The following is a 25,816-nucleotide window of genomic DNA, read 5'->3' as shown; positions in this document are numbered from 1 at the left end:
TCATCACTTTCATTGGTGGTTGGTGACGTTTAAGATAAGGCAGGACAATGATTTTTTTTTAAAATGAGCACGGCCTTCTATTACAGCATATTGGATGACTGTCATTCATATTCCATTCATCCAGCTCAATGTAACATTTGATAGGTTTAGGCTACTACATGATACTCAAATGTTCCCTATACCCATCATGAGGTTGCTACAACCTAGCCTATGAATGGAAGTTTACAACGTAGGTGCACAGGTCGAGAACAATTCAAGTAATCGAGGTGACAAACAGTGACGTTCAATACCGCTTTTCACACTTGCCTGCATCGATACTGAACAAAAATATAAACGCAACATAAAGTTTTGAAATAAAAGATCCCAGAAATGTTCCATATGCAAAAAATAAATACAAATACAATGTCTCACATTTTGTGAGACATTCACAATTCACTAATTTGTTTATATCCCTTTTAGTGAGCATTTCTCCTTTGCAAATATAATTAAAACCTATCCACCTGTGGCATATCAAGAAGCTGATTAAACAGCATGATCATTACACAGGTGCACCTTGTTCTGGGGACAAAAGGCCACTAAAATGTGCAGTTTCATCACACAACGCAATGCCACAGATGTCTTGTTGTGAGGGAGCATGCAATTGGCATGCTGACTGCAGGATGTCCGACAGAGCGGTTATCAGAGTATTGAATGTACATTTCTCTACCATAAGCCGCCTCCACCACTTTAGAGAATTTGGCAGTACATCCAACCGGCCTCACAAACGCAGACCACATGTAACCACGCCTGCCCAGGACCTCCACATTTGACTTCTAAACCTGTGGGATTGTCTGAGGAGGGGGAGGGGGGGTGCTGAGGAGTATTTGTGTCTGCAATAAAGTATTTTTGTGGGGGAAAAAAACAAGTTCTGATTGGCTGAGCCTGGCTCCCAGGTGGATGGGACGATGAGGGCACAGTCATAGGCCCACCCATGACTGCGCCCCTTCCCAGGCATTTGAAATTCATAGATTTGGGCCTAATGAATTTATTTAGATTGACTGATTTCTGTAACTCAGTCAAATCTTTGAAATTGTTGTATGTTGAGTTTTTATTTATTTTATTCTTCAGTATAATTGATCTAGGGTGTAATCATTAGTCCAACAGTTGAAAACGAGAGTTTTCTATTGGACAAATTCAGTATGTGAACACCTGTACGTCCAATGCCTCATTCCAAAATCATGGGAATTAATATGGAGTTGGTTTCCCTTTTGCTGCTATAACAGCCTCCTCTCTTCTGGGAAGGATTTCCACTAGATGTTGGAGCATTGCTGCGGGGACTTGCTTCCATTCAACCACAAGAGCATTAGTGAGGTCGGGCACTGATGCTGGGCGATTAGGCTTGGCTCGCAGTCGGCGTTCCAATTCATCCCAAAGGTGTTCGATGGGGTTGAGGTCAGAGCTCTATGCAGGCCAGTCAAGTTCTTCCACACCGATCTCGACAAACCATTTCTGTATGGACTTCGCTTTGTGCCTGAGGGTATTGTCATGCTGAAACAGGAAAGGGACACACAGAATCATCTAGAATGTCATTGTATGCTGTAGCGTTAAAATGTCCTTTTACTGGAACTAAGGGGGTTAGCCCAGAGCATTATTTCTCATCCACCAAACTTTACAGCAGGCACTATGCATTGGAGGAGGTAGTGTTCTGGCATTTACCAAACCCAGATTTGTACATCGGACTGCCAGATGGTGAAACGTGATTCATCACTCCAGAGAATGCGTTTCCACTGCTCCAGGGTCCAATGGCGGCAAGCTTTACACCACTCCAGCCGACGCTTGACATTGTGCATTGTGATCTTAGGCTTGGCTGCTCTGCCATGGAAACTCATTTCGTGAAGCTCCCGACTAACAGTTATTGTGCTGATGTTGCTTCCAGTGACTGTTTGGCATTCTGTAGTGAGTGTTGCAACTGAGGAGAGACAATTTTTTTTACACGCTACATGCTTCAGCACTCGGCGGTCCCGCTCTGTGAGCTCGTGTGGCCTACCACTTCGAGGCTGAGCCGTTGTTGTTCCAAGACGTTTCTACTTCACAATAACAGCACTTACTGTTGACCGCGGCAGCTCTAATAGGGCAGACATTTTATAAACTGACTTGTTGGAAAGGTGGCATCCTATGTTGGTGCCATGTTGAATGTCACTGAGCTCTTCAGTAAGTCCATTTTTACTACCAATGTTTGTCTGTGGAGATTGCATGGCTGTATGCTCTATTTTATACACCTGTCAGCTACGGCTGTGGCTGAAATAGCCAACCAAATCCACTCATTTGAAGGGGTGTCCACTAGAGGTCGACCGATTTTAATCGTAATGGCCGATTTAATTAGGGCCGGTTTTCATAATCGGATATCGGTCATCTTGGACGCAGAGGTAATTCTTTTTTTTTAATTAATAATTTTTAAACCTTTTTATTTAATCTTTTATTTAACTAGGCAAGTCAGTTATTAACTGCCTCGTTCAGGGGCAGAATGACAGATTTTCACCTTGTCAGCTCAGTGATTCAATCTTGCAACCTTACGGTTAACTAGCCCAAAGCTCTAACCACCTGCCTCACGAGGAGCCCGCCTGTTATGCGAATGCAGTAAGAAGCCAAGGTAAGTTGTTAGCTAGCATTCAACTTATTCAATCATAATCCCTAGTTATAACAACACATGGTTGATGATATTCCTAGTTTATCTTGCGTGTCCTGCATTGCATATAATCGATGCAGTGCGCATTCGCGAAAAAGAACTGTCGTTGCTCCAACGTGTACCTAACCATAAACACCAATGCCTTTCTTAAAATCAATACACAGAATTATATATTTTTAAAACCTGCATGTTTAGCCAAAAGAAATCCAGGTTAGCAGGCAACATTAACCAGGTGAAATTGTGTCACTTCTCTTGCGTTCATTGTACGCAGATTCAGGGTATTTGTAACAGTTTGGGCAGCCTGGCTCATTGCAAACTAATTTGCCAGAATTTTACGTAATTATGAGAACATTGAAGGTTGTGCAATGTAACAGGAATATTTAGACTTGGGGATGCCACCCGTTAGATAAAATACTGAACGGTTCCGTATTTCACTGAAATAATAAATGTCTTGTTTTCGAGATGATAGTTTCCGGATTTGACCACATTAATGACCTAAGGCTTGTATTTCTGTGTGTTATTATGTTATAATTAAGTCTATGATTTGATAGAGCAGTTTGACTGAGCGATGGTAGGCACCAGCAGGCTCATAAGCATTCATTCAAACAGCACTTTCGTGCGTTTTGCCAGCAGCTCTGCTGTTTATGACTTCAAGCCTATCAACTCCCGAGAGGTGTAACGATGTGATGTGAAATGGCTAGCTAGTTAGCGGGGTGTGCGCTAATAGCGTTTCAAACATCACTCGCTCTGAGAGTTGAAGAGGTTGTTCCCCTTGCTCTGCATGGGTAACGCTGCTTCGAGGGTGGCTGTTGTCGTTGTGTTGCTGGTTCGAACCCAGGGAGGAGCGAGGAGAGGGACGGAAGCTATACTGTTACACTGGCAATACTAAAGTGCCTATAAGAACATCCAATAATCAAAGGTATATGAAATACAAATGGTATAGAGGGAAATAGTCCTATAATAACTACAACCTAAAACTTCTTACCTGGGAATATTGAAGACTCATGTTAAAAGGAACCACCAGCTTTCATATGTTCTCATGTTCTGAGCAAGGAACTTAAACGTTAGCTTTCTTACATAGCACATATTGCACTTTTACTTTCTTCTCCAACACCTTGTTTTTGCATTATTTAAACCAATTATTTAAACCATTATTTATTTGAGGCTAAATTGATTATATTGATGTATTATATTAAGTTAAAATAAGTGTTCATTATTGTTGTATTTGTCATTATCACAAATACATGTAAAAAATTGGCAGATTAATCGGTATTGGCTTTTTTTTGTCCTCCAATAATCATAATCGGTCGACCTCTAGTGTCTACATACACTATTTACAAAAGTATGTTTATCCCTGTTACGTTTGCTTCTGTTTTTAATAAACATTTTAACACAATCGGCAGAATGAATACACCCCTGATCACATGCAAACACAGTTCACTTTCATAGCATGATAATTTTGCTTGTTGTATAATTTCTTCTCGCATCTACACGATCTGCTCTCACCTTTTCCCTTCGCTTGTGGACTTCAGTGCACAACACATCAGCTGTCTGTGACCAGGTGAAAAACCTTTCCAAGCCAAACCTTCATTTCATATCCGCTAACTGCTACATACACAGCCTACATCGTTGCCACCATATTCACTAATGTCATAGCAGACATAGCTACTAGAACTAACTAGTTTGTAAACCCATTACAATCATGCAGTACAGTGTACAGTCAGCAAGCAGTTTAGCAGTTACATCAGCGGGCCCCGGTGGCAATAAATTAATACAGCTGAAAGCTTAGCTTGACTTGGAAGAGTTTGTGTTGGATAGCCTTACCCAGCTAGCTAACATAGCGTCCCTGTCTGTTTGAGCCAGGTGTTTTAAGTAGGCTAAACTAGCTAGTTGCATTCAATAGCTATACAACAAAATATACGTAGCTTGCTCTTTCTCGCTCTCTTACTTCGCCTTCATTTTTAAATAAATCAATTTGTTAAACTGTTCAACTATCTTTTGAGTCTACTACTCACCACATTGTATGCACTGCAGTGCTAGATAGCTGTAGCTTATGCTTTCAGTACTAGATTCAATTCATGCGGCAAGATGGGTTGGAGGCCATCCTCTGGAAGTTATCATAATTACTGTATTAGTCTATGGCACGGGCCCGATTTAAAAAAAAAATTAATAATAAAAAATAAAAAAAGATGTATTTATTTTTTAAATATTTTTTTCTTTTACCACAATGCTGAATGCAAATTTCCTCAAAACAATAACAAAATGCACCTGGGAATGGCCAGTCACCTTTCGCGGATCTCAGCTTTGAGAGGCCAGTTTGCGTGTCGCTTTTCATTCAAATATGCGTATGTTTCTGCAGACAGTGTTCTCCAGTCTGTTTCTGCTCTCTTGACAACTCCTTATGGACTTGTCATGCAAAAAAAATTGTTTCGCTTGACAATGACTATGGAGTAGGCAAAAGCACACCGATATGGGACCAGGCTACAAAAGTAGTGCATTACATAGGGTGCCATTGGGGACACTGCTTTCCATCTTGGTGCGGCTTGGTCAGGTGTGCATTTTGCCACTTTCCCATTCAATACCGTCACTATTCTCAATTCACATCTACCTTCTTAATGTAGATGATTATAAAGGTGTGTGAGACCAGGTGAGTCAGTCAAACCTGCACACATTCCTGTTGCAGTGAGGCAGATTTACATTACTGAGGTGAACAGTGTTCTGTTCTGTAGATCTCTCTCTCTCTCTCTCGTGTGATTTGTAATCCCTCTCGCCCTGTCATCCCCTCCTTCCCCATGTCATCACTTAAGCACTAGATTGGAGGTAATGAGAACCCTGCTCGCTACAAAACATAACTCATATCCATCCTGGGTTTACATCCTCACTCCGCAACAGAGAGGTGTGTGTTTCTACCTGACGTAAGTAGCTGTAGGTCATTGAGGTGCCCTATCCCTGACTGTTACTGCTGTGTACAGGACGAGTGCTGGGAACGACACTGTCCTCCTGTCATCATTATCATAGCTGCTTGACAAGCCCCTGCCTGGGAGTCGCTCATCCTCAACACTAAACCCACATACATCCTCTTGTATGTGTATACTGTATTCTATACTATTCTGCTGTATCTTAGTCCGTTCCGCTCTGACATCGCTCATCCATATGTGTATCGTCTTAATTCATTCCTTACTTAGATTTGTGTGTGTTGGGTATATGTTGTGTACTTTGTTAGATATTACTTGTTAGATATTACTGCACTGTTAGAGCTAGGAACACAAGCATTTCGCTACACCCGCAATAACATCTGCTAATCACATGTATGTGACCAATAACACTTTATTTGATTTCCACAACACACTGTTTGATATAAGAAAGGGGAATAAAGGGAGAGGGGAAAGAGGAAACGGGGGTGGAAGTAGAGATGTGGGGCAAAGGGGGAGGGAGGGAGGGCGAGGGATGGGGTGAAATGAGAGATGGATGGGGTAAAGGGGGAGGGAGAGGAGTGGACATTAAAACCAGGGACCTTGTAATTCTGTTTCCCTGACATTAATTAGCTGTGGTTGGGTTGTATAAACACGGCAGTAAAAATGAATCACTGACACACCCTCTCCTCTCCTGCTGGGTGTTGGAGAGCGTACAGGAGATCATCCTGACTGTCCTCCCCCAGTTCTGCTCTGCTGAAGGGGAGGAGGGTTCATCTTGGCCTCGGCTCACTGTCTGAGACGCACACCTCTCTCTCTCTCTCACACACACACACACACACACACACACACACACACTTTCTCTTTGCTCTCTCTGTCCCACACACACACTTTCCATCCCCCACACACTGTCTCACACACACTCGCTACATTGCATTATTTATTTGCGCTGGCAGACACCCTGGTCGACCAAGGCGACTTTCACCCAGCTGTCTGCCTGGGTTTTTACATATGGCCTTTTCATATACAGCCTAGCACTTACTGGGGCTGCTGCGTTCGCTTTCTCAGCTTCTCCACATTAATCTCAGGAAGAGAGGGCGCTCTTCTAGATAAAGGCTTGCGTCCCAAATGGCACCTTTTTCCCCGTATAGTGCACTACCTTTTGACTAGAGCCCTATGGGCCCCGATCAAAAGCTGTGCACTAAAAAGGGAATAGGGGGCCATTTGGGACTCAACCAGAGAAATCTATCCTTCCTGCCCTCCGGTCATGAAGGTCAACTCCCCTGTGACCTAACCATTACTCCCTCTCTATCTACTCCCTTCCTCTTCATTTAGCTTTCTCCAGTCTCTCTTTCAACTCGCTCGCTCCCGCTCTGAGACCCTTATCCTCCCTCCCTCTGTTTATCAACTCTCAGTATCCCTCCCCCTGTTTCTGAAGTAAGGAGAAGAAAATACCTATGCGTGTTATATCTATGTGCTAGTGAGAGCATCAGCAGAGGAATGGAGGATAACGGAGAGAGGGAGGGAAGTAAGGATGTAGGAAGGGATGGGTACAGGCAGCTAACTAGTAAAGCAGGGGATAAGCAGGGGCTTCTTAAGGAATGATAACGTGTATAATGAAGTGGGTGTCAAAGCTCATCTGCCAGCCTGGTTGGATAATGCTCTGCATGGCATGGTGGGCCCGTGCCTGATGTCCTTGAGGAAGGTTGGTGTAGGTTTGGGGATCAGTGCCTCTTATGGGACTGATCACACCAGTGTTGCTCCGCAGGCCCCCGCCAGGGCACAGGCTTGAGACTCACTGGGTTCATCCCAAATGGGACCCTATTCTCTTTTGTAGTGCACTACTTTTGACCAGGGCCCTATGGATAGTGCACTGTAAAGGGAATAGGGTGCCATTTGGGACAAAGCCCCTCGCCCAGCTCTTTCTTTTCTTTCATATTTCCTATGAAATCTGACAAAGTTGTTGGTCTGCCGGTGGCCTTTTGTCGGATGTTGAAATTGAAATCGCCCGTTTTATGCAGGCTTTTCAGACACAGACTGTAGCGGTTATTTGACCTGGGCTACCGGATATCAACACCACTGCCACCTACAACAGTACAACAGTGATCGCCATGTGACTTCGGCTTGTTTTGTTCTTACAATATAAGTCTAAAGGACTGCCCTTTCATTCAACGTTAAGCTTTTTCCTCAAATGGCACCCTATTCCCTTTATAGTGCACTACCCATAGGGTCCTAGTCAAAGTAGTGCACTATAAAGAGAATAGGGTGCCATTTGGGATGCACCCAGTGACACACTTACAACGGAGATTCCCTGTTGACGATGCTTTTTGAGTTTGAGATCTGCTATACTGCCGCAAATGATTTATATGATGATAATTTGACAGTGACTGAAACTCTTTCTGTTGTGTTTTTCCATGTGTCAATTTGAGTGAAACCCTGTTTCTCTCGCCGTCTTCTTTCAGGTGTTCTTTATAGCGTTCGTTGTAAAGTAGTGCTGAGCGATTAACTGAAATAATAGTTTTTGGTTATTAAATAACTAATTGATTGACTGTCGATTCAGTTACTTAAACCGTTTCTCTCTAGAGCTAAATCGAATCATTCATGAGAGAAATTAAGTCTAGAACTATGTGGGATACTGGTTTGAAGGGAGATGTAATTTTCATTAAGCAACTAATCAACCTAGTTCAGCGCAGAAATGTGATAATTAACTACAATGACAATCCATTGCGCCTTCTCTTTCCGGCTCGGACAGAGATGGACACACTTACACCTGCTACATTAGGTTACATACAGACCGCATGAAAGAGGAATGTACACAACACAATGAGGAGAGGGCTAGAGAAGGTTTGTGAAAGTATGCCTTATCTACTTTGAAGAACTAGTAAAATGATTCAGACAGGTCTGCAGCGTAGGCTATTTAGGCAGACTAGCTAAATAGGATGACTAAAGACAGTACAGTGTGGGGAGCACAGATGACTTTAGATGGTCTGGCTGACAGACTGCTACTGCCTGAGCAGAGATGAGATGATAAAATAATACAGTGATATTTTATTTCATAGTCATTTCCAATTTTTCTATTGATGTCTACCCAATGTGAACCTGACAGAGACAATGGAATATTTTCAATGTTTTGGCAATTGACTGTTCACTATTTTCGGCTTTGAAATTTCCATTAAAAAGCTGTAAAAAATGTTTTTTAACAAACCGAAACGGAACCAAACACTAATCACTCAGCACTATTGTGAAGGCTCTTTCACCTGTGCTACTTTACACCCCCTTCGACAATACTTAGTTCACCAAGTGATGTCATCACAATATCACCCTAAATGGACTGCCCACCCACCCAGCCTGAGTGATGGTAATGTTTTGGTTGAAATGTTTTTAGCCTGAAACCTGTCATGTTTTCTCAAATTCAAACTGCTATACAGATGCAAATGATTGTTATAATCATTTGACTCAAACGCTCTCGCTTTGCGTTATGAATGGTGTCCGTATGACTGAAACTCTCCTCTGTCTGTGTGTGTTTCTGGCCAGGTGTTCCGGACGGACTTCATCACGGCCATGAAGCTGCCAGACTCGGCCCAGCTGGGCCCTGATGACTTCTACGTGCTGTCTGACCCCTGGAGACAGGAGTGGGAGAAGGGGGTCCAGGTCCCCGCCAGCGTAGACGCCATCCCAGAACCTGTCGTCAGGTAGGGAAGATGCTTACTGTTTGAGGGCTCTATTAAAATCACCTGATTCCATTATGTTTTTCCAGGGTTCTGTTTTGTTAGGTTTTCGCTTTCAAAATCCCCCCCCAACAAATTTCCATAGATTAACAATGCTTTAAACACATCAGGAGACTACTTTTGAGCTATAGGGAAAATGTGAGACGAATTCCATTGCACACCTAGCAAGAGGCTGTTTAGTGATTGTTTTTGTAACGCACGTGATGGTAGAGTTTGCAAAACAAAACTAGCCACTGGATGCAAATAATCATATCATTCTGCAAGGTAAGCTGAGGCTACTTTGTATGTGACATTTAATTGCGAAGGTTTTTGGGAACGCCTTTCCATCTACCAGAATATTTTTCATGAGCCTCATTGCTGATGACGACACACAGTGCCAGCTGCCCGGGGAAAATCTGTTTGCCTATTCAGAAAGTTGCAGGAATCACGAATCACATTCTGTTCGTGTCTTATGATCGACTTGGGCAAATTTGAAAGAAATATTCACTTCAGTTAGTTTATTCCCCACCCTGGTCGACCACCTGGCCAGATCGACTTGGGCATATATTCACTTCAGTTAGTTTATTCCCCACCCTGGTCGACCACCTGGCCAGATCGACTTGGGCATATATTCACTTCAGTTAGTTTATTCCCCACCCTGGTCGACCACCTGGCCAGATCGACTTGGGCATATATTCACTTCAGTTAGTTTATTCCCCACCCTGGTCGACCACCTGGCCAGATCGACTTGGGCAAATATTCACTTCAGTTAGTTTATTCCCCACCCTGGTCGACCACCTGGCCAGATCGACTTGGGCATATATTCACTTCAGTTAGTTTATTCCCCACCCTGGTCGACCACCTGGCCAGATCGACTTGGGCATATATTCACTTCAGTTAGTTTATTCCCCACCCTGGTCGACCACCTGGCCAGATCGACTTGGGCATATATTCACTTCAGTTAGTTTATTCCCCACTAAGTTCAATACATGTTCTGAATATTGTTGAATTCCATTTTTGTGATTCCGTCCACGTTTTTAGGGCCCTACTGTTTGAATGCTTTCACTGCTCTGAGAGGACACACACACAGACCTGTGTGCTTAGCTTCAGTGTAACGTTGCAGCACGTTGCGTTGCCTGGCTCTTGGCTATCATCATCTCCCACAGACAGACCACACACACACACACACACACATGCCCCATTCCCCACCTCACACATTTGACAGGTTTTTACTGGAAGTGATCATAGAAGCACCATGTGTTCTAGGGGTCAGGTCAGCTGTATTGTGAGAAAGGGTTTGTAGTGGGGCCCTTAAGTGCTCCTCAGTGTCCAGGGTTCATAGGATCACACACCGTCCAGGGTTCATGGGATCACACACCGACCAGGGTTCATGGGATCACACACCGACCAGGGTTCATGGGATCACACACCGACCAGGGTTCATGGGATCACACACCGACCAGGGTTCATGGGATCACACACCGACCAGGGTTCATGGGATCACACACCGACCAGGGTTCATGGGATCACACACCGACCAGGGTTCATGGGATCACACACCGACCAGGGTTCATGGGATCACACACCGACCAGGGTTCATGGGATCACACACCGACCAGGGTTCATGGGATCACACACACCGACCAGGGTTCATGGGATCACACACACCGACCAGGGTTCATAGGATCACACACACCGACCAGGGTTCATAGGATCACACACACCGACCAGGGTTCATAGGATCACACACACCGACCAGGGTTCATAGGATCACACACACCGACCAGGGTTCATAGGATCACACACACCGACCAGGGATCATAGGATCACACACACCGACCAGGGATCATAGGATCACACACACCGACCAGGGATCATAGGATCACACACACCGACCAGGGATCATAGGATCACACACACCGACCAGGGATCATAGGATCACACACACCGACCAGGGATCATAGGATCACACACACCGACCAGGGATCATAGGATCACACACACCGACCAGGGATCATAGGATCACACACACCGACCAGGGATCATAGGATCACACACACCGACCAGGGATCATAGGATCACACACACCGACCAGGGATCATAGGATCTGGGAACACGGAGATGTTGGTCGGAGTTCGTCAGATGAGGGAGACTACACAGACTGGGTTGTAGGCTTATTCATCTCCCAGAGGGAGGATGGGAGACTGGGGCGCACACACACACTCATGCGGAGACACACACCTACACAGAGACTCACGGAGTGAGGTAGAGGTAAAGTGGGGGGTAGAGAAGTCACACCAAAGGGACTGGGTCACAGGGAAACATCAACAAACCTCAGTGCTTTTACTCTCCGTCTGCTCATGCAGGAAACACAATGTGCAAAGATGGATTGGATAGATGAGCTGTGTGTAGAGCTGGATAGATAGCCTAGTGGTTAGAGCGTTGGGCCAGTAACCGAAAGGATCGAATCCCCGAGCTGACAAGGTAAAAAAAAAGGTCTTTCTGCCCCTGAACAAGGCAGTTAACCCACTGTTCCCATCATTGGAAATAAGAATTTGTTCTAAACGGACTTACTTAGTTAAATAAAAATGAATTAAAAAAGGTACAAATTAGGAGAGAAACGGATAAGGCTAACTAGATAAATGGATAGATTCACAAATTAGCATGTGCTTTCCTTGATTGATTTAGAATGTGGGGAGATGCAGGGATAGAGGGTTGAAGGTAGATAATAAGTGAGTTGTCATTATTTTTAAGTGCAGTCATCTTCCAAACATTGTGTAAAGGAAAAGCTGCAGGGCCTGTCGGTCTCAGCTAGCCTCTCTCGGGCTCGCAGTCCTCCTTCTCGTCCACTGTGCGACCCTCGCTCGGTCTGTACGAGCTCACTGTGCCGTCGTGGTTTCCGATAAACACTTAATGGTCGAAGAGAAAGACCGAGATGGCTCGGTCCCTGTGTTTGTGCTCCTTTTCAAAGAGCGAGAGAGACCCCCCCCCCCACTCCCTTGGCCAAGTGGAAGTAATTAGCTGTTGCATAACCGTCTCATTCGGCAGACAGAGAATGACGAATTGGCACGGTATCTTTAGCCTCAGTCCCCATTGAAACGCAGGGAAAGAAATCATTACATGTACGAGAACCTTCTTTTCTCCTAATAAGAAAAGGCTTGACGCAGCAGCAGCAAAGGCAAAAATGGTTTTATTCTGTTGACTGTGGTGGCGGCGGACTGGAAACCATCATACTTCGAAAGACTTTTGGTCTTTTGGTTTGGCCTGAGGGGAAGAGGAGAGGAAAACCAAACAGTAGCTGAGAAAAAGGGCGAGCGAGTGCATGACTTTGTGGCTCAGTGGGGAGATAAAATACGTTTGGGGTTCAGAGGTCAAGAGAGCCGAGGAGCAGGGCCTTGGCCTAGGAAACGAGCATTGCTTCCCCAGGGAACAACCTCCTCTCAGTCCTAGGCTACATCCCAAATGGCACCCTATTCGTTATAGTGCACTAACTGTGGCCAGAGCCTTTGATCAGCTCAAGGCAGCATCCTTTCCCAGCAGACCAGGCTTGAAGTCACAGTACACTATTTTACGTCCACTTCAACAACTGGAAACTCCCCAAACTCCTTCAATGCAAGACTCCTTCAATGATGATGATTGACATTATAAAGAGACAGGCTTTCGGCCAAGGATGAGCATGGGTCAAGGAGGTTTTAAGAACCCACTGTTCTGTACCACATCATTACCAAACTGACTGGTTCTGCCTGGCCTGGGTCACTGGGTTCAGAATTGACTGAGCTTGGCTTGCTGCTCTCTGGCCTGGCTCTGCTTGGCTTGGTAATGGTAACTCTGACCGCAGCCTGCCTGCTGTCTGTCTAATCCCAGTGCCTGGGCCGGCAGGCCTGCAGTTTCCAGAGCAAACCTGGGTTCAATACTATTTGAAAACTTTCAAAATCGTTTGTTTGTTTAGTCAGCCTGGAGTGCCTGGGTTGGGGTCCATATGTGTCAGGAAGTTCAATCAAGCCCCGCTAAAGTATTAGAAGTGGTTTTGAATAGTATTTCTCCTGTTCTCCAGAGCTGCTGTGCAGACCAGGCTTTGTTAGAGTCCAGTCATGCTGTTGTAAGCTCGCTCACCAGGGTGGCTGGATGGAGGGGCGCCATCACTTCTAGGCCTATACTCTCCTGTTAACAATGTCACAGGGATGCCCTCTCCTTTCATTGTCTTATCTATGGCTTGGTGAACTCTGGCTCAATCCCACATCCACCCCTTGCCCCTACCCCCTATGCACTGAAAATAAGGGATCATTTTAAACGATATATTTTTTTAAATTATTATTATTTTTAAAAACTTTTATTTTACTAGCCAAGTCAGTTAAGAACAAATTCTTATTTACAATGACTGCCTAGGAACAGTGGGTTAACTGCCTGTTCAAGGGCAGAACGACAGATTTTGTACCTTGTCAGCTCGGGGATTTGAACTTGCAACCTTTCGGTAACTAGTACAATGCTCTAACCACTAGGCTACCCTGCCGCCCCAAGCACCCCCCCCCACACACACACACATATGAAGGTAAATATGCTCAGGTTTGAATTCTCTGGTCACTTTTTCTATGCGCCAGTAACCCATCAGTGGATTGGTAGACCTCGCTGTAGTGGTACACCACCTATTGAGTTGAAGACTGGTCTAGTAAAACGGGAGATGAAATCCATGCGAGCTGTGCTTGGAATTGTAAGCACATAGATCACTGAAAGTAAGCTATTAAGTCATTTGTATTACATCCTAAAGCACAACATTCTCCAAAGCATGTATGTGTGTGTATAAACTGTCCCCAGTGTTTGTGTGTGTGGGGGGGTGCGCGTGTGTGTGTGTGTGTGTGTTTTACAGTAGTGATCCCTTGGGTTGTATGTGTTTGTGCGTCTAGTTGCGCGTGCGGGTGTGTGTGTTATTTCTCCCTTGGGTGGTGCAGCTGGATCTCTTTGCAAGGAAACAGTCTTCCCACCAAAAGCAGTGTGCATGCCACAGCTATGAATCCACCCTACAGACATACACACTCACCCTCCACACCAGTACTTGTGGTTGGACCCGTGTGACGGATTAAAGCTGTGTGCTATGCATCGTGGGCTGAGCAACATCTGGGGCATTAAAGGGTTCCCTACGAACTCCCTTCTGCCTGCCCTCTCTCCTGTGCCTGCATGTGTGTTTCTATGTGAGCTCATTGTGCGTCTGTCTACATGTATGTATCACGTGTTGTGCACCCTGCCACCTCAGACATACAGACCGCTTTAGGGGGAAAGCTCTAGTTGTTGATCATCCCACATGAAACAACAGGCAGCTCCGTTGTTATCAGTTCCGCTGCTGCCCTGTGGTGCATGTCTCTGTGGTGTTTTTCTTTGTGGTTTGGTGAGGGGCCCCTCATGCCAATAGCTGTGGCCACTGCGGGCTGTGCAGGTGGCAGCAGGACCTTCAGAGCTTGTGTCCCAAATATCAACCTATTCCCTATATAGTGCACTGCTTTTGACCAGACCCCTATGTGCCCTATAAAGGGAATAGGGTACTCTTTGGGACACAACCTCTGCTCTGTTTCGCCTGGGTGACTCATCCTCACTCACTTCCCACTCCTTCTCACAAATGACGCTATTTCCTGCTCATCAGGGACCAGGAGACTGTAGGTTCAGCAGCCTTTTCCTTTTTTTGAACATCTCTGGTAGGGAGAAGGAGACTAGGAGACACATGCTCAGAAGTACACACTACACACATGCTAGCTAGCAAGCCAATCAATCCACAGCGGGTGTTAGCAAAATGGACAAAGCCTATACAACTGTCTCACCTAGGGATGCGCCGATATCGATATCCAATATTTTCCTAGCCCCCCCAAAAATGAATGCTTTTTAAGCATTCTAGTACAGTTAAATAGTCACACATGGACGCAGCGGTCTAAGGCACTGCATCTCAGTGCAAGAGGCGTCACTACAGTCCCTGGTTCGAATCCAGGCTGTATCACATCCGTTTGTGATTGGGAGTCCCATAGGGCGGCACACAATTAGCCTGGAGTTGTCAGAGTTTGGCCGGGGTAGGCCGTCATAGTAATAAAGAATTTGTTCTTAACTGACTTGCCTAGTTAAATAAAGGTCACACACAAATACCACACCACCGACCCCCAAAACGTTTTATTTTTGTTTCCCTTTACCCGTGTCCCCATTACCAGTAAAACAACATCTAAACCTATCTTTCACCTACTTGCTGTGCTGTTTCGTTGTTCAGTCATTTCATTCTCAACCAGGATTTCATCACACATGTGAAGTTTCAGCTCTGTCTGTCCGTGGCCTTTCTTCCTCGGTGCGCACTGTTGCTGTGTCCGTTTCCATCTTGTCCAGCTGTGTACGTAACATTTCACGTTAAACCTGTTTCGTGTCTGCATTGAAGTAGCGGTCCTTGTACCTAGCATCGAGCCTGGTGGCGACACCGTAAACAGGCTCAGAGAGAATGCCACCAGCTCACTTGTTCACAGCCTCAAGTACTTTTGTAAGTTTTAACCCCGCGGTCTGTGTCGGCAGTTTTGTTGAGCAGGCGTTTCAATTCCACGACGGAGGATATCACATCTGCTGCAGACACAGTTGATGAGTTTATTTCTCCAGTCTGTGGACAGTCAAATGGCGCTAGGAGTGTGTTCAAGTTTCCAAGTTTCAAACATGTTCTCAAAAGCCTTTTGAAATGGCAGCATTGGTATGAGATCCAGCACATTCTGGAACATCTGAAAAATTGTGTGTACCGGGGCTCGACCAGTCGGCGAATGCCAACATCCTCCACGACACAGGACGGTTGATTGTCAAGGGCAATGAATTCCATTGTCTTGGCGTTGATGGATTTCGCCTTTGGAGTTGTCTCGTTGACGATGTTGGCATTTTTAGCTAATATCAGCCGATTCTGATATGCTCACCGATTTATATTGTGCATCCCTAGTCTCACCAGTCACTTCTATTTCAAATCCTGTGGTTTGTAGCTAAAAGTTGGATGTCAAGAGGAAACCTCGTCACCTGTTGTTTACCGACATACTCCAGGATTTGAGCTCTAATATTTAATATGAGGTGACAGTAATGAATATACAGCGCATTCGGAAATTGTTGTTACGTTACAGCCTTACTCTAAAATGTATAAAATTATTTTTCCCCCTCATAAATCTACACACAATACCCCATAATGACAAAGGAAGGAAAAAAAGGTTTTTGGAAATGTATAAAACAAAAAACAAAAAACAAATTGTAGAATAATAGTGAAGACATCAAAACTATGAAATAACACATGGAATCATGTAGTAACCAAAAAAGTATTAAACAAATCAAAATATATTTTATATTTGAGATTCTTCAAAGTATCCACCCTTTGCCTTGATGACAGCTTTGCACACTCTTGGCATTCTTTGTGGGAACTCCTTCTAGACTGTTGGAAAAGCATTCCAGGTGAAGCTGGTTGAGAGAATGTGTGTGAGTGCGCAAAGCTGTCATCAAGGCAAAGGGTTATTACGTTTGTAGAAATACAAAACTTTAATCATTCAATAGTATGTCATGACTATACTTTCCATTCTGACATTACATGTATCCATCGCAGTGCTGTTCTATACCTTTGATGTACAATTCTAGGTCATTGTGCATACCATATGTAGGTCATATGAACTTAATCCACAACGATTCGGACTATTTTGGAGTTGTATAGGATTGAGGCCAACACATCTCTCCCAGGCTTCCCCAACCAGCTCTCCGGACTTCCGAAGACGTGGTCGCATGCACCCTCACGTATAGCGCGCTTGTCTTCCACCACACACTGCTCTGAGACCCAGGGCTGTTGCTTTGCGGGTTTTGTCATCCGTCCACTAAAGTCTTTAGCCGGAAGACGACTGTCAGAATTTGAGGTTGTTTTCCGAGCTTTTTGAAGACTAGAACTAGCTAGCTGGTAAATTAGACTTTTCCCCAGAGCCCGTTGGCGAGACCGCCAATCCATCTTCCTCTCGCACGAAGGCTCGAAAATGCTCCAATTTACTCCTGTTTTAATTAAATCTCTAAGCTGGTCATTACTATGTGGCAGTGTCGTCTCTCCATCTCCTTTTCAGAAAGCTCCATCAGAGTATTTCTCCCCACAGTTTTAGTCTAGTTGGGCAAGCTAGCTATCTATCTTTAGCTTGGCTTGTTTACTTCTGGTGGCGGCGTAAAAAATTTACAAGGAAGCGTGGGCGGTGTTGCACATGCACATATCGTGCATATGAGAAACAATCAAAAAGTTTTCTCAAATTCTGAGCGAATATTGAATTTTGTTCCTTTGTTGTGTAGTCTCATCAACTAAACTTGTTCTGTGTGCGATTTTAAAATAATCGGTTCAAGAACATTCATCTGGTGTAATAGAATCAATTATTGTTACCATCATGATTGTCTTAAAAAAAAGAAGTTTTATTTACACAAAGATTGCCATTTTCCTTTTCACTATAATGGGGGATCCTACAGTGCATGCAGTACCGCGGTCGGCCCTGAACTGATTGGCTTCAATGAGAGGGGGCAGTCCTTCTCCCTTGGTTTAGATTTAGGCAGACTGGAAATAAAACACTTACAGGGGGAAGAAAAAGTATGTGAACCCTTTGGAATTACCTGGATTTCTACATAAATTAGACGTTAAGTCACAACAATAGACAAACACTTCAACTAAACTAATAACACACGAACAATTGTGATTATTTTTTTTCCATGTCTTTATTGAACACACTGTATTCACAGTGCAGGTTGGAAAAAGTATGTGAACCTTTGGATTTAATAACAGGTTGACCCTCCGTTGGTAGCAGAAACCTCAACCAAATGTTTTCTGTAGTTGTGGATCAGACCTGCATAACGGTCAGGAGGAATTTTGGACCATTCCTCTTCACAAAATTGTTTAGTTTCCACAATATTCTTGGGATGTCTGGTGCGAACCGCTCTCTTGAGATGCTGTGGCATGACCTCAATCCGGTTGAGGTCATGACTGACTGGGCCACTCCAAAGGCATGTTTTCTTCTATTGAAGCCATTCTGTTGTTGATTTACTTCTGTCTTTTGGGTTGTCCTGTTGCATCACCTGGCTTCTGTTGAGCTTCAATTGACAGACCGATAGGCTTACATTCTCCTGCAAAATGTCTTGATAAACTTGGGAATTCATTTTTCTGTCTGAGAGCAGCTGTCTAGGACATGAGGCAGCGAAGCAGCCCCAAACCATGATGCTCCCTCCACCATACTTTACAGTTGGGATGAGGTTGATCTTGGTGTGCTGTGCCTTTTTTTTTTTCACACATAGTGTTGTATGTTCCTTCCAAACAACTCGACTTTAGTTTCATCTATCCACAGAATATTTTCACAGTAGCGGCGTGGAACATCCAGGTGCTCTTTTGCAAACAATGTTTTTTTTGGACAGCAGTGGCTTCTTCCTTGGTGTCCTCCCATGAACACCATTCTTGTTTAGTGTTTTACGTATTGTAGACTCGTCAACAGAGATGTTAGCATGTTCCAGAGATTTTCGTAAGTCTTTTGCTGAAACTCTAGGATTCTTCTTAACCTCATTGAGTATTCTGCGCTGTGCTCTTGCAGTCATCTTTGCAGGACGGCCACTCCTAGGGAGAGTAGCAACAGGGCTGAAATTTCTCCAGACAACTTTTGTTTGAGGCTTGGTTCACATCAGACAATGCTTCTTGTGAATAGCAAACTCACATTTTGTGAGGGATCTTTTATAGGGCAAGGCAGCTCTAACCAACATCTCCAATCTCGTCTCATTGATTGGACTCCAGGTTAGCTGACTCCTGACTTCAATGGAGAAGTCAGTAGCCTAGGGGTTCACATACTTTTTCCAACCTACACTGTGAATGTTTAATGTATTCAATTGACAAGAAAAATACAATAATTTGTGTTATTAGTTTAAGGAACACTGAGCTTGTCTATTGTTGTGACTTAGATGAAGATCAGATCAAATTTGATGTCAAATTTATGCAGAAATCCAGGTAATTCCAAAGGGTTCACATACTTTTTCTATACTGAAAAGATCTCACTCACTCCCTACACTTCCTCATCCAGCATAACATAGCTGGCAACGGGAAGCCATTCTCTTTAATGACCTCATCAGGGATGCCAAAGCACCCTGGCCAGTCACTCTTGCCTCCCCGCTTTAAGGAGAGTAAATGCTGTTTACGAGGGCTGTGTTACCCAGCAGACCCCAAAGTCTCAGCTCTCTCTTTTAAAGAACCAGCCACCCAACACTACCATGCACTGCTTTGCAGTGTTTCGTTTAGCCTCGCCTTCTCTTCTCTTTATTCTCTCCTCCTCCATCCTTCCATTCTCCTCTCCTCCTTCACTCAAGGTTTGGTGTTGTTGTTTTCTCTTTCTCTGAGGTGGCGTAGTCGTGTTTCTTCGTTTTGCTGCCGTTGTCCACTACTTTGTTTTGGATGACCTTGTTCTAAGCGACCGACCCGCCTCTCGCTTTGTCTTTGGATAGAGGGAGAAAGATTAGAGGGCGAGGGATGACAGAGGAAAGGCAATGACGGTAGTGGTTAAAATGACACCTTCCTCTCAGAGAAATGAAGTGAAGGACTGAACCACAGCCCAGACAGACTAAACGCGTGCCACACAGCAGCCTTCCTTGAGTTGTTGCAGGTCTATGGTCTGAAAGTGGCATCAATTCCTCTTCCTGGTCTCCCTTCACCTTGCGTCACTCGCTGTTGAATGCGGAACAAGGGAGAGTTTGTTGTTTTGAAAGTCTATTGAAAAAGTTTGGTTACTTGCTAGCTACCTAGTTTGGTTACTTGCTAGCTACCTAGTTTGGTTACTTGCTAGCTAACAACCGCAAAGCGGTTGGCATCAGTTGCTGGGACCGCCACTATCTGTCCAGTGATCCTGCCGATCTGAGGAGCTGCTTGGCGTAGCAGCTAGCCTATCAAGCTAGCAGTTTTTTTTTTTGAGGGCTTAAACACAGCCCACGACGCCTGGCTGGGACCGCAGATTGCCCTGGGCTTGTGGCTCTCTAGATGTCTTCTGTTGTTTCCAGTCTACCCTGCGACGTGCCCTGTCTGGAACTATGAGGTGTAACAGCGTAACCTATGTTGCTACCATGACAAAGCTCAAAGCCGACGGGAATAACGTTGGTGACAATGGTGTCTCTTTCACAGGTGAGGGATCTTTTTAACTAACAAAGATGGTTATACAAGCAGTTGTTAACAAGAATATAGCTTCAAGTGGTGTCCAAATACGGATGGAGTCAACTAATAAAAGAACGGACGACTTGACCAGAGAGGTCCAGGACCTGAAGAACAGTTTGCAGTTCTCCCAGGCTCAGCGTGACTAGTTTAATTGCGTACTTCCGCTATGACGGGCTTGTAAATTCGCTCTGGCTTTCTACGCCAATTTCAGTGCACTCTCGTCTGAGTGTGCCAGAGCGCATAATACCTGACGGATTTACGAACGCTCAACACGTTTTGAATATGGCCGGTGTCAGTAAACGCTGGCAAAAGAGAGTAAATTGTTGCCAGCAGCACAGTTGCAGTCACCAACACTCTGGATAACATAGCATCCTAACCAGCTCTGCTAAGGGCAAGTAAAATGGTCAGTGAGCTGTACTCTAATTTGTGTATGGAAGTAGCTAGCAAGGTAGCCAACATTAGCCAGTTTGCTTGGCTGCTTGACTGTTGTTTTTAAAACAAAACGCTCAGATCATCCCTTAAAGAATTGGATGGGGCTTAAGCGGGTGTGAACGATTGGAAGTAGACAGAGCTCTCCAATAGGTACCAAAACATTCCAAGGCCATTTTCTCAAAAGTGAGGTTATAAGTTTATCAACTAACTTTCAAAGCAGAATTACTTTCCCATTGTTCCTCAAATATAGTATATGATATACTGTTTTGTCGCTCTGTGTTTCTGATTTTATCCAATGTAAAAATAAAAATAAAAACACAATTTCAAATTTTGCTACATAAGACCTAAATCAAGGCGGTCGGTCATAAATTACTTGGTGTTACCTTCGATTGTGAACTGTCATGGTCAAAATATATCGATTCAATGGTTGTAAAGATGGGGGAGATAGGCTCTGCTGTTTTGACACAACACTACACAAAGCAAGACCTGCTGCAGGCTCTAGTTTTATATTCTCTTGATTATTGTCCAGTCATAAGGTCAAGTGCTGCAAAGAAAGACCTAGTTAAGCTGCAGCTTCCTAGAATAGTGCGTCACGTTTTGCTCTTCATTTGTAATCAGAGGGCTAATATTAATACCATGCGTGCCAGTCTCTCTTGGCGTCACTTCTTGTTTTCATAAGAAACATTGTGTTGGAAATTCTAAATAGTTTGCATAGTCAACTCACACACCGATTTACACCACCAGACATGCCACCAGGGGTCTTTTCAGTCCCCAGGTCCAGAACAAAGTCCAGGAATTATAGAGCCATGAGTGCATGGAACTCCAATCTTTCATATAGTGCAAGTGAACAGCAAACCTGTTTTCAAAAAATAAATAAAGCAACACCTCATGGCACAATGTCTCTCCCCCATGTGACCTACTTGTTTGTATTGACATGTATGCAGTGACAACCCCGTCATTCAGAGCCCCACCTGTTTTGAGCCACACATAGCTAAAAAACGTGTCCCATATCAGTTTGCAAACAATGTAAAAAATAAATAAATTATAAAACAATAATATTTGAGTTAATAAAGCCTCAAAACAAGCATGATTTCTTGAGTAAGGCAGCTCCAAAATGCAGGTGTTTCAGCCAAGCTCAGTGCTTTCTGTGGTGGTGGTGGTGGTGGTGGTGGGGCAGCCAGCGGAAAATACAGAGAGTAGGGGTTGGTAATGTTCTTTTAGTGGCGCTGTGATCGGTTCAGTGTTCTGTCACTCATGGGGACATTACGTCACTGCCAAATCTAAAGGTAGAGCTCATAAATTCAACCCCCTTGGGTGCTGCCATAGAGTTACATTAGAAGTGCCCATCCAAGAAGGCTCAAGGTTATTGGCCACCGATAGATATAACGTGTTTGGCGTACTTTTATCTAGTAGCTTTGATTGGACTGATAATGTCAACATCATGCTTTCAAAATCTTAGCCAGCAGTCATCATCATGAATCAAGTCGACAATCTACTGGTAAATCCTTTTTAATCCTTGTCATTTGAAGAGACATTATAGATAAAACGTATCGGTGCTCATTGGACATCAACATTACCCAACAAGTTGGAAATGGCAAATTCAACATGAATGGTTTGGAAGGAATCCGTGGCTAACTGCAAGCATTGCAAAGCAATCACTAGGTTGCTATTCAGTGTAGTGTGTGTGTTCCCAATTCTGGGGACCACAAAAGGGTCTCTTTTTTTCTTCTTTTTTTTCTCCCACAATCTTAAAATGATAAACATTCAACATTGTCCATGCTGTCAATCCACCATGATTTCTGCCGCACTCAAAACAACTTAACTCGGAACTTGGAAACCTGACTTCACTGAGTTCAAGACGACTGGGAACTCGGGAGAAACGAGCTGAGTCTGGCAAAATACATTTTGAACGGTCATCCAACTCGGAATTGTAAGTCGGGAACTCGGGCCTCTATCTTGAGCTACGACCTGAAGATAACTGACGTCGTGATTCAACGTTGTTTTTTTCCGAGTTCCTAGCAGTGGTAAGATGTTGGGACTCTGCTGTTGGGACGTGATAATGTTTTTACATTTATGTCAATTGTAAAGTATTTTGTTTGTAATGCATTGTTTGTTATATGTGGGACCCCAGTAAGACTAGCTGTCGCCATTGGCATCGGCTAATGGGGATCCTAATAAATCAACCTGCATTGATGACTATTCTGCTGCATTGATGACTATTCTGCTGCATTGATGACTATTCTGCTGCATTGATGACTATTCTGCTTCATTGATGACTATTCTGCTTCATTGATGACTATTCTGCTTCATTGATGACTTCTGCTTCATTGACTTCTGCTTCATTGATGACTTCTGCTTCATTGATGACTATTCTGCTTCATTGATGACTATTCTGCTTCATTGATGACCATTCTGCTTCATTGATGACTATTCTGCTTCATTGATGACCATTCTGCTTCATTGATGACCATTCTGCTTCATTGATGACTATTCAGTTTATTCAATGTAAAAAAAAAAAAGAAGAGAAATGCTCATCTGTTATTCACTATTGACAACATCAGTTTCACTTTTGAATTCCATATTTTTTTTGTGAGCTCAATGCGCTGTTTCTCAAGAGATCGATCAAGTGTGAACTGTGCGACAAGGTTTAGCGTTGAAAACATGGTAATTAACTACAGTGACCATAACACGTTGTGAGCCTACTTGTCTGCGTGGGGCAGAGACACGGACAATGAGGGAGACAGAAGAAGCGCGATTGAGAGGGATGGAGAGCTGTTGCTTCGCAAGATACAGTATCTCTTCCTGAAAAACATAATTAATAGTTGGTATTCAGCAGTCATAAACACATGCTTTTACATTGAACTACATAAATAGAGATTTTGTCAGACCGCATAGGAAGCAGCTCTATAGAGATGAGATGACAACTTGGGATGAAATAGTTAAGTCATCAAATAAAATAAATGTTGTATACAGAACTGAAGTAATGTGAATAAATTGTTTACGGTGGCTATGCAGAAATCGATCTGCCATTTCCTGGTTGCTAAAATTCAGTTAGTGACAAAGGAAGCATGTATAGTGTAGAGTCATTGTACCATCTAAATCGCTGTGAAATATCTTTTCCATAACCAAAAAATATTGTATTTTCAGCTGTTTGAAGCTAATGCACATAGAACAGATATACATCTCCTTAGACTTGGTTTCAATGACCGACGTATCTATAACTCACATTTCTATGTAAATTTGGTCAGGTCGCTATAAAAATTACATATTTCATTTTTAATAAGTGATAAGCAGTAAGGGCATGTATTCATTGTTTTATTCTGTTACAGCATTCATCCCACATAATGCATAGTGCATTTAATGAAAAGAAAAAAAAGAGAATCTAAATCTGAAACCATGATCATTTTTTATCATCGAACTGAAAACGAACCGTCCTCAAACAGCACTAATCGCTCAGCACTATTGTTCATATAGTACCGTAGCCTAGATCCTCAAAATAGAAAAGTACTTCTGCACTGAGTAAGGTCTTTTTGTTAATCTCAAAGGGTTCAGTTGCTGAACCCCCAAAACAACACATTTTAAACCGGTGTGGTGTGGTGGGCTGGCTGGATGCTGGTGGGCTGGCTGCCTGGAAGTGTCTCAGACAGGGAGAGGAATGCAGGAAGAGGGGGCAGAGACTGCTGGTGGGACCCCCCCTCCACCCCAACCCCTCTTACTACAGGCCAGGCCAGGTGTTGGTTAGCACTTTACTGTATTGCAGAGTGGCGTGCGTGCGTGCGTGCGCGTTCACACGCTACAGAGTGCTGTGCCACAGCTGCATAGGAAGAGGTTAGGGTGGGGGAACCAAAAACACATACCAAGCAACGTGACGACGCTGCATGTGGGTTAGTTACTGTGCCCCATTATAAGTGGGGTATTGAGAACGTCTGACTGTGACCGAACCCCAGGCAGCTCATGAGATGAGAGGCTAATAGAGAAAGCAGTGATGAGAGGGGCAGACCTGGGTTCAAATACAATATAAACATTTTCAAATACTTAAATATTTCTCTGGACTGCCAGATTGGCAGGGGTTGCAGTTTTGGGATTATTCTATTAGGCCATTAAACCAGGCAAGCTCAATCAAGCACTGAGATAAAGTATTATAAATGATTTCCAGTAGTATTTGAACCCAGGTCTAGAAAGGGTTCATGCTGCTACAGTGTGCTCTACTGTATCATTATACTGAATAACTAAACAAACCAGATTCATAGAAATGGATGATAAGGCAGTTGGAAACGTGGCGGATCGGATGACACAGTTAGGTCTGTGACCACCTGCTCCGCCATGCTGCTTCTGAACGCTGTGTTATGGGCAGTGTGGGGTAACGAAAGTATTCACACCCCTTGACTTTTTCCGCGTTTGGTTGTGTTACAAATTGAGATTAAAATGTATACTTTTTTTTTATCGACACAAAATACTAAAATGTCAAAGTACAATTTGTAAAAAAAATAAAATAAAAAATCTCATTTATGAAAAATAAAACCCGACTATCTTGATAAGTATTAAACCCCCTGAGTCAATACATGGTAGAATCACCTTTGGCAGCATTACAGCGGTGCGTCTTTTTGGGTAAGTCTCTAAGATCTTTGCATACCTGGATTGTACAACATTTGCCCATTTTATTATTTTGAAACTCTTCAAGCTCATTGCTAGACAGTCATTTTCAAGTCTTGCCATATATTTTCAAGCTGATTTTAAGTCCGAACTGTAATTGGGCCACCTAGGAACATTCAATGTCGTCTTGGTAAGCAACTCCAATCTATATTTGGCCTTGTGTTTTAGGTTATTGACCTGCTGAAAAGTGAATTTGTCTCCCAGTGTCTGTTAGAAAGCAGACTGAACCAGGTTTCCCTCTAGGATTTTGCCTGTGCTGAGCTCTATTCCA

At 43.8% G+C, this 25,816-nt stretch overlaps 1 protein-coding gene across 2 annotated transcripts in view; it reads left to right on the top strand.

The window, feature by feature from the left end:
• Positions 1-25,816, top strand: part of LOC109892947 (protein Jade-1) — a 144,731-nt gene that overhangs the window by 34,320 nt on the left and 84,595 nt on the right. For both annotated transcript variants that reach the window (XM_031826889.1, XM_020485873.2), the window contains one exon: positions 9,112-9,269. In XM_031826889.1, the coding sequence (XP_031682749.1) occupies positions 9,112-9,269 (158 nt within the window). The remainder of the gene's footprint in view (positions 1-9,111; positions 9,270-25,816) is intronic.

The sequence above is a fragment of the Oncorhynchus kisutch genome, linkage group LG6, assembly GCF_002021735.2.
Source record: "Oncorhynchus kisutch isolate 150728-3 linkage group LG6, Okis_V2, whole genome shotgun sequence".
Taxonomy (NCBI): Eukaryota; Metazoa; Chordata; class Actinopteri; order Salmoniformes; family Salmonidae; genus Oncorhynchus; species Oncorhynchus kisutch.
Note: the sequence above shows the minus strand (reverse complement) of the source record. Positions and strands in the feature narration are given on the sequence as shown.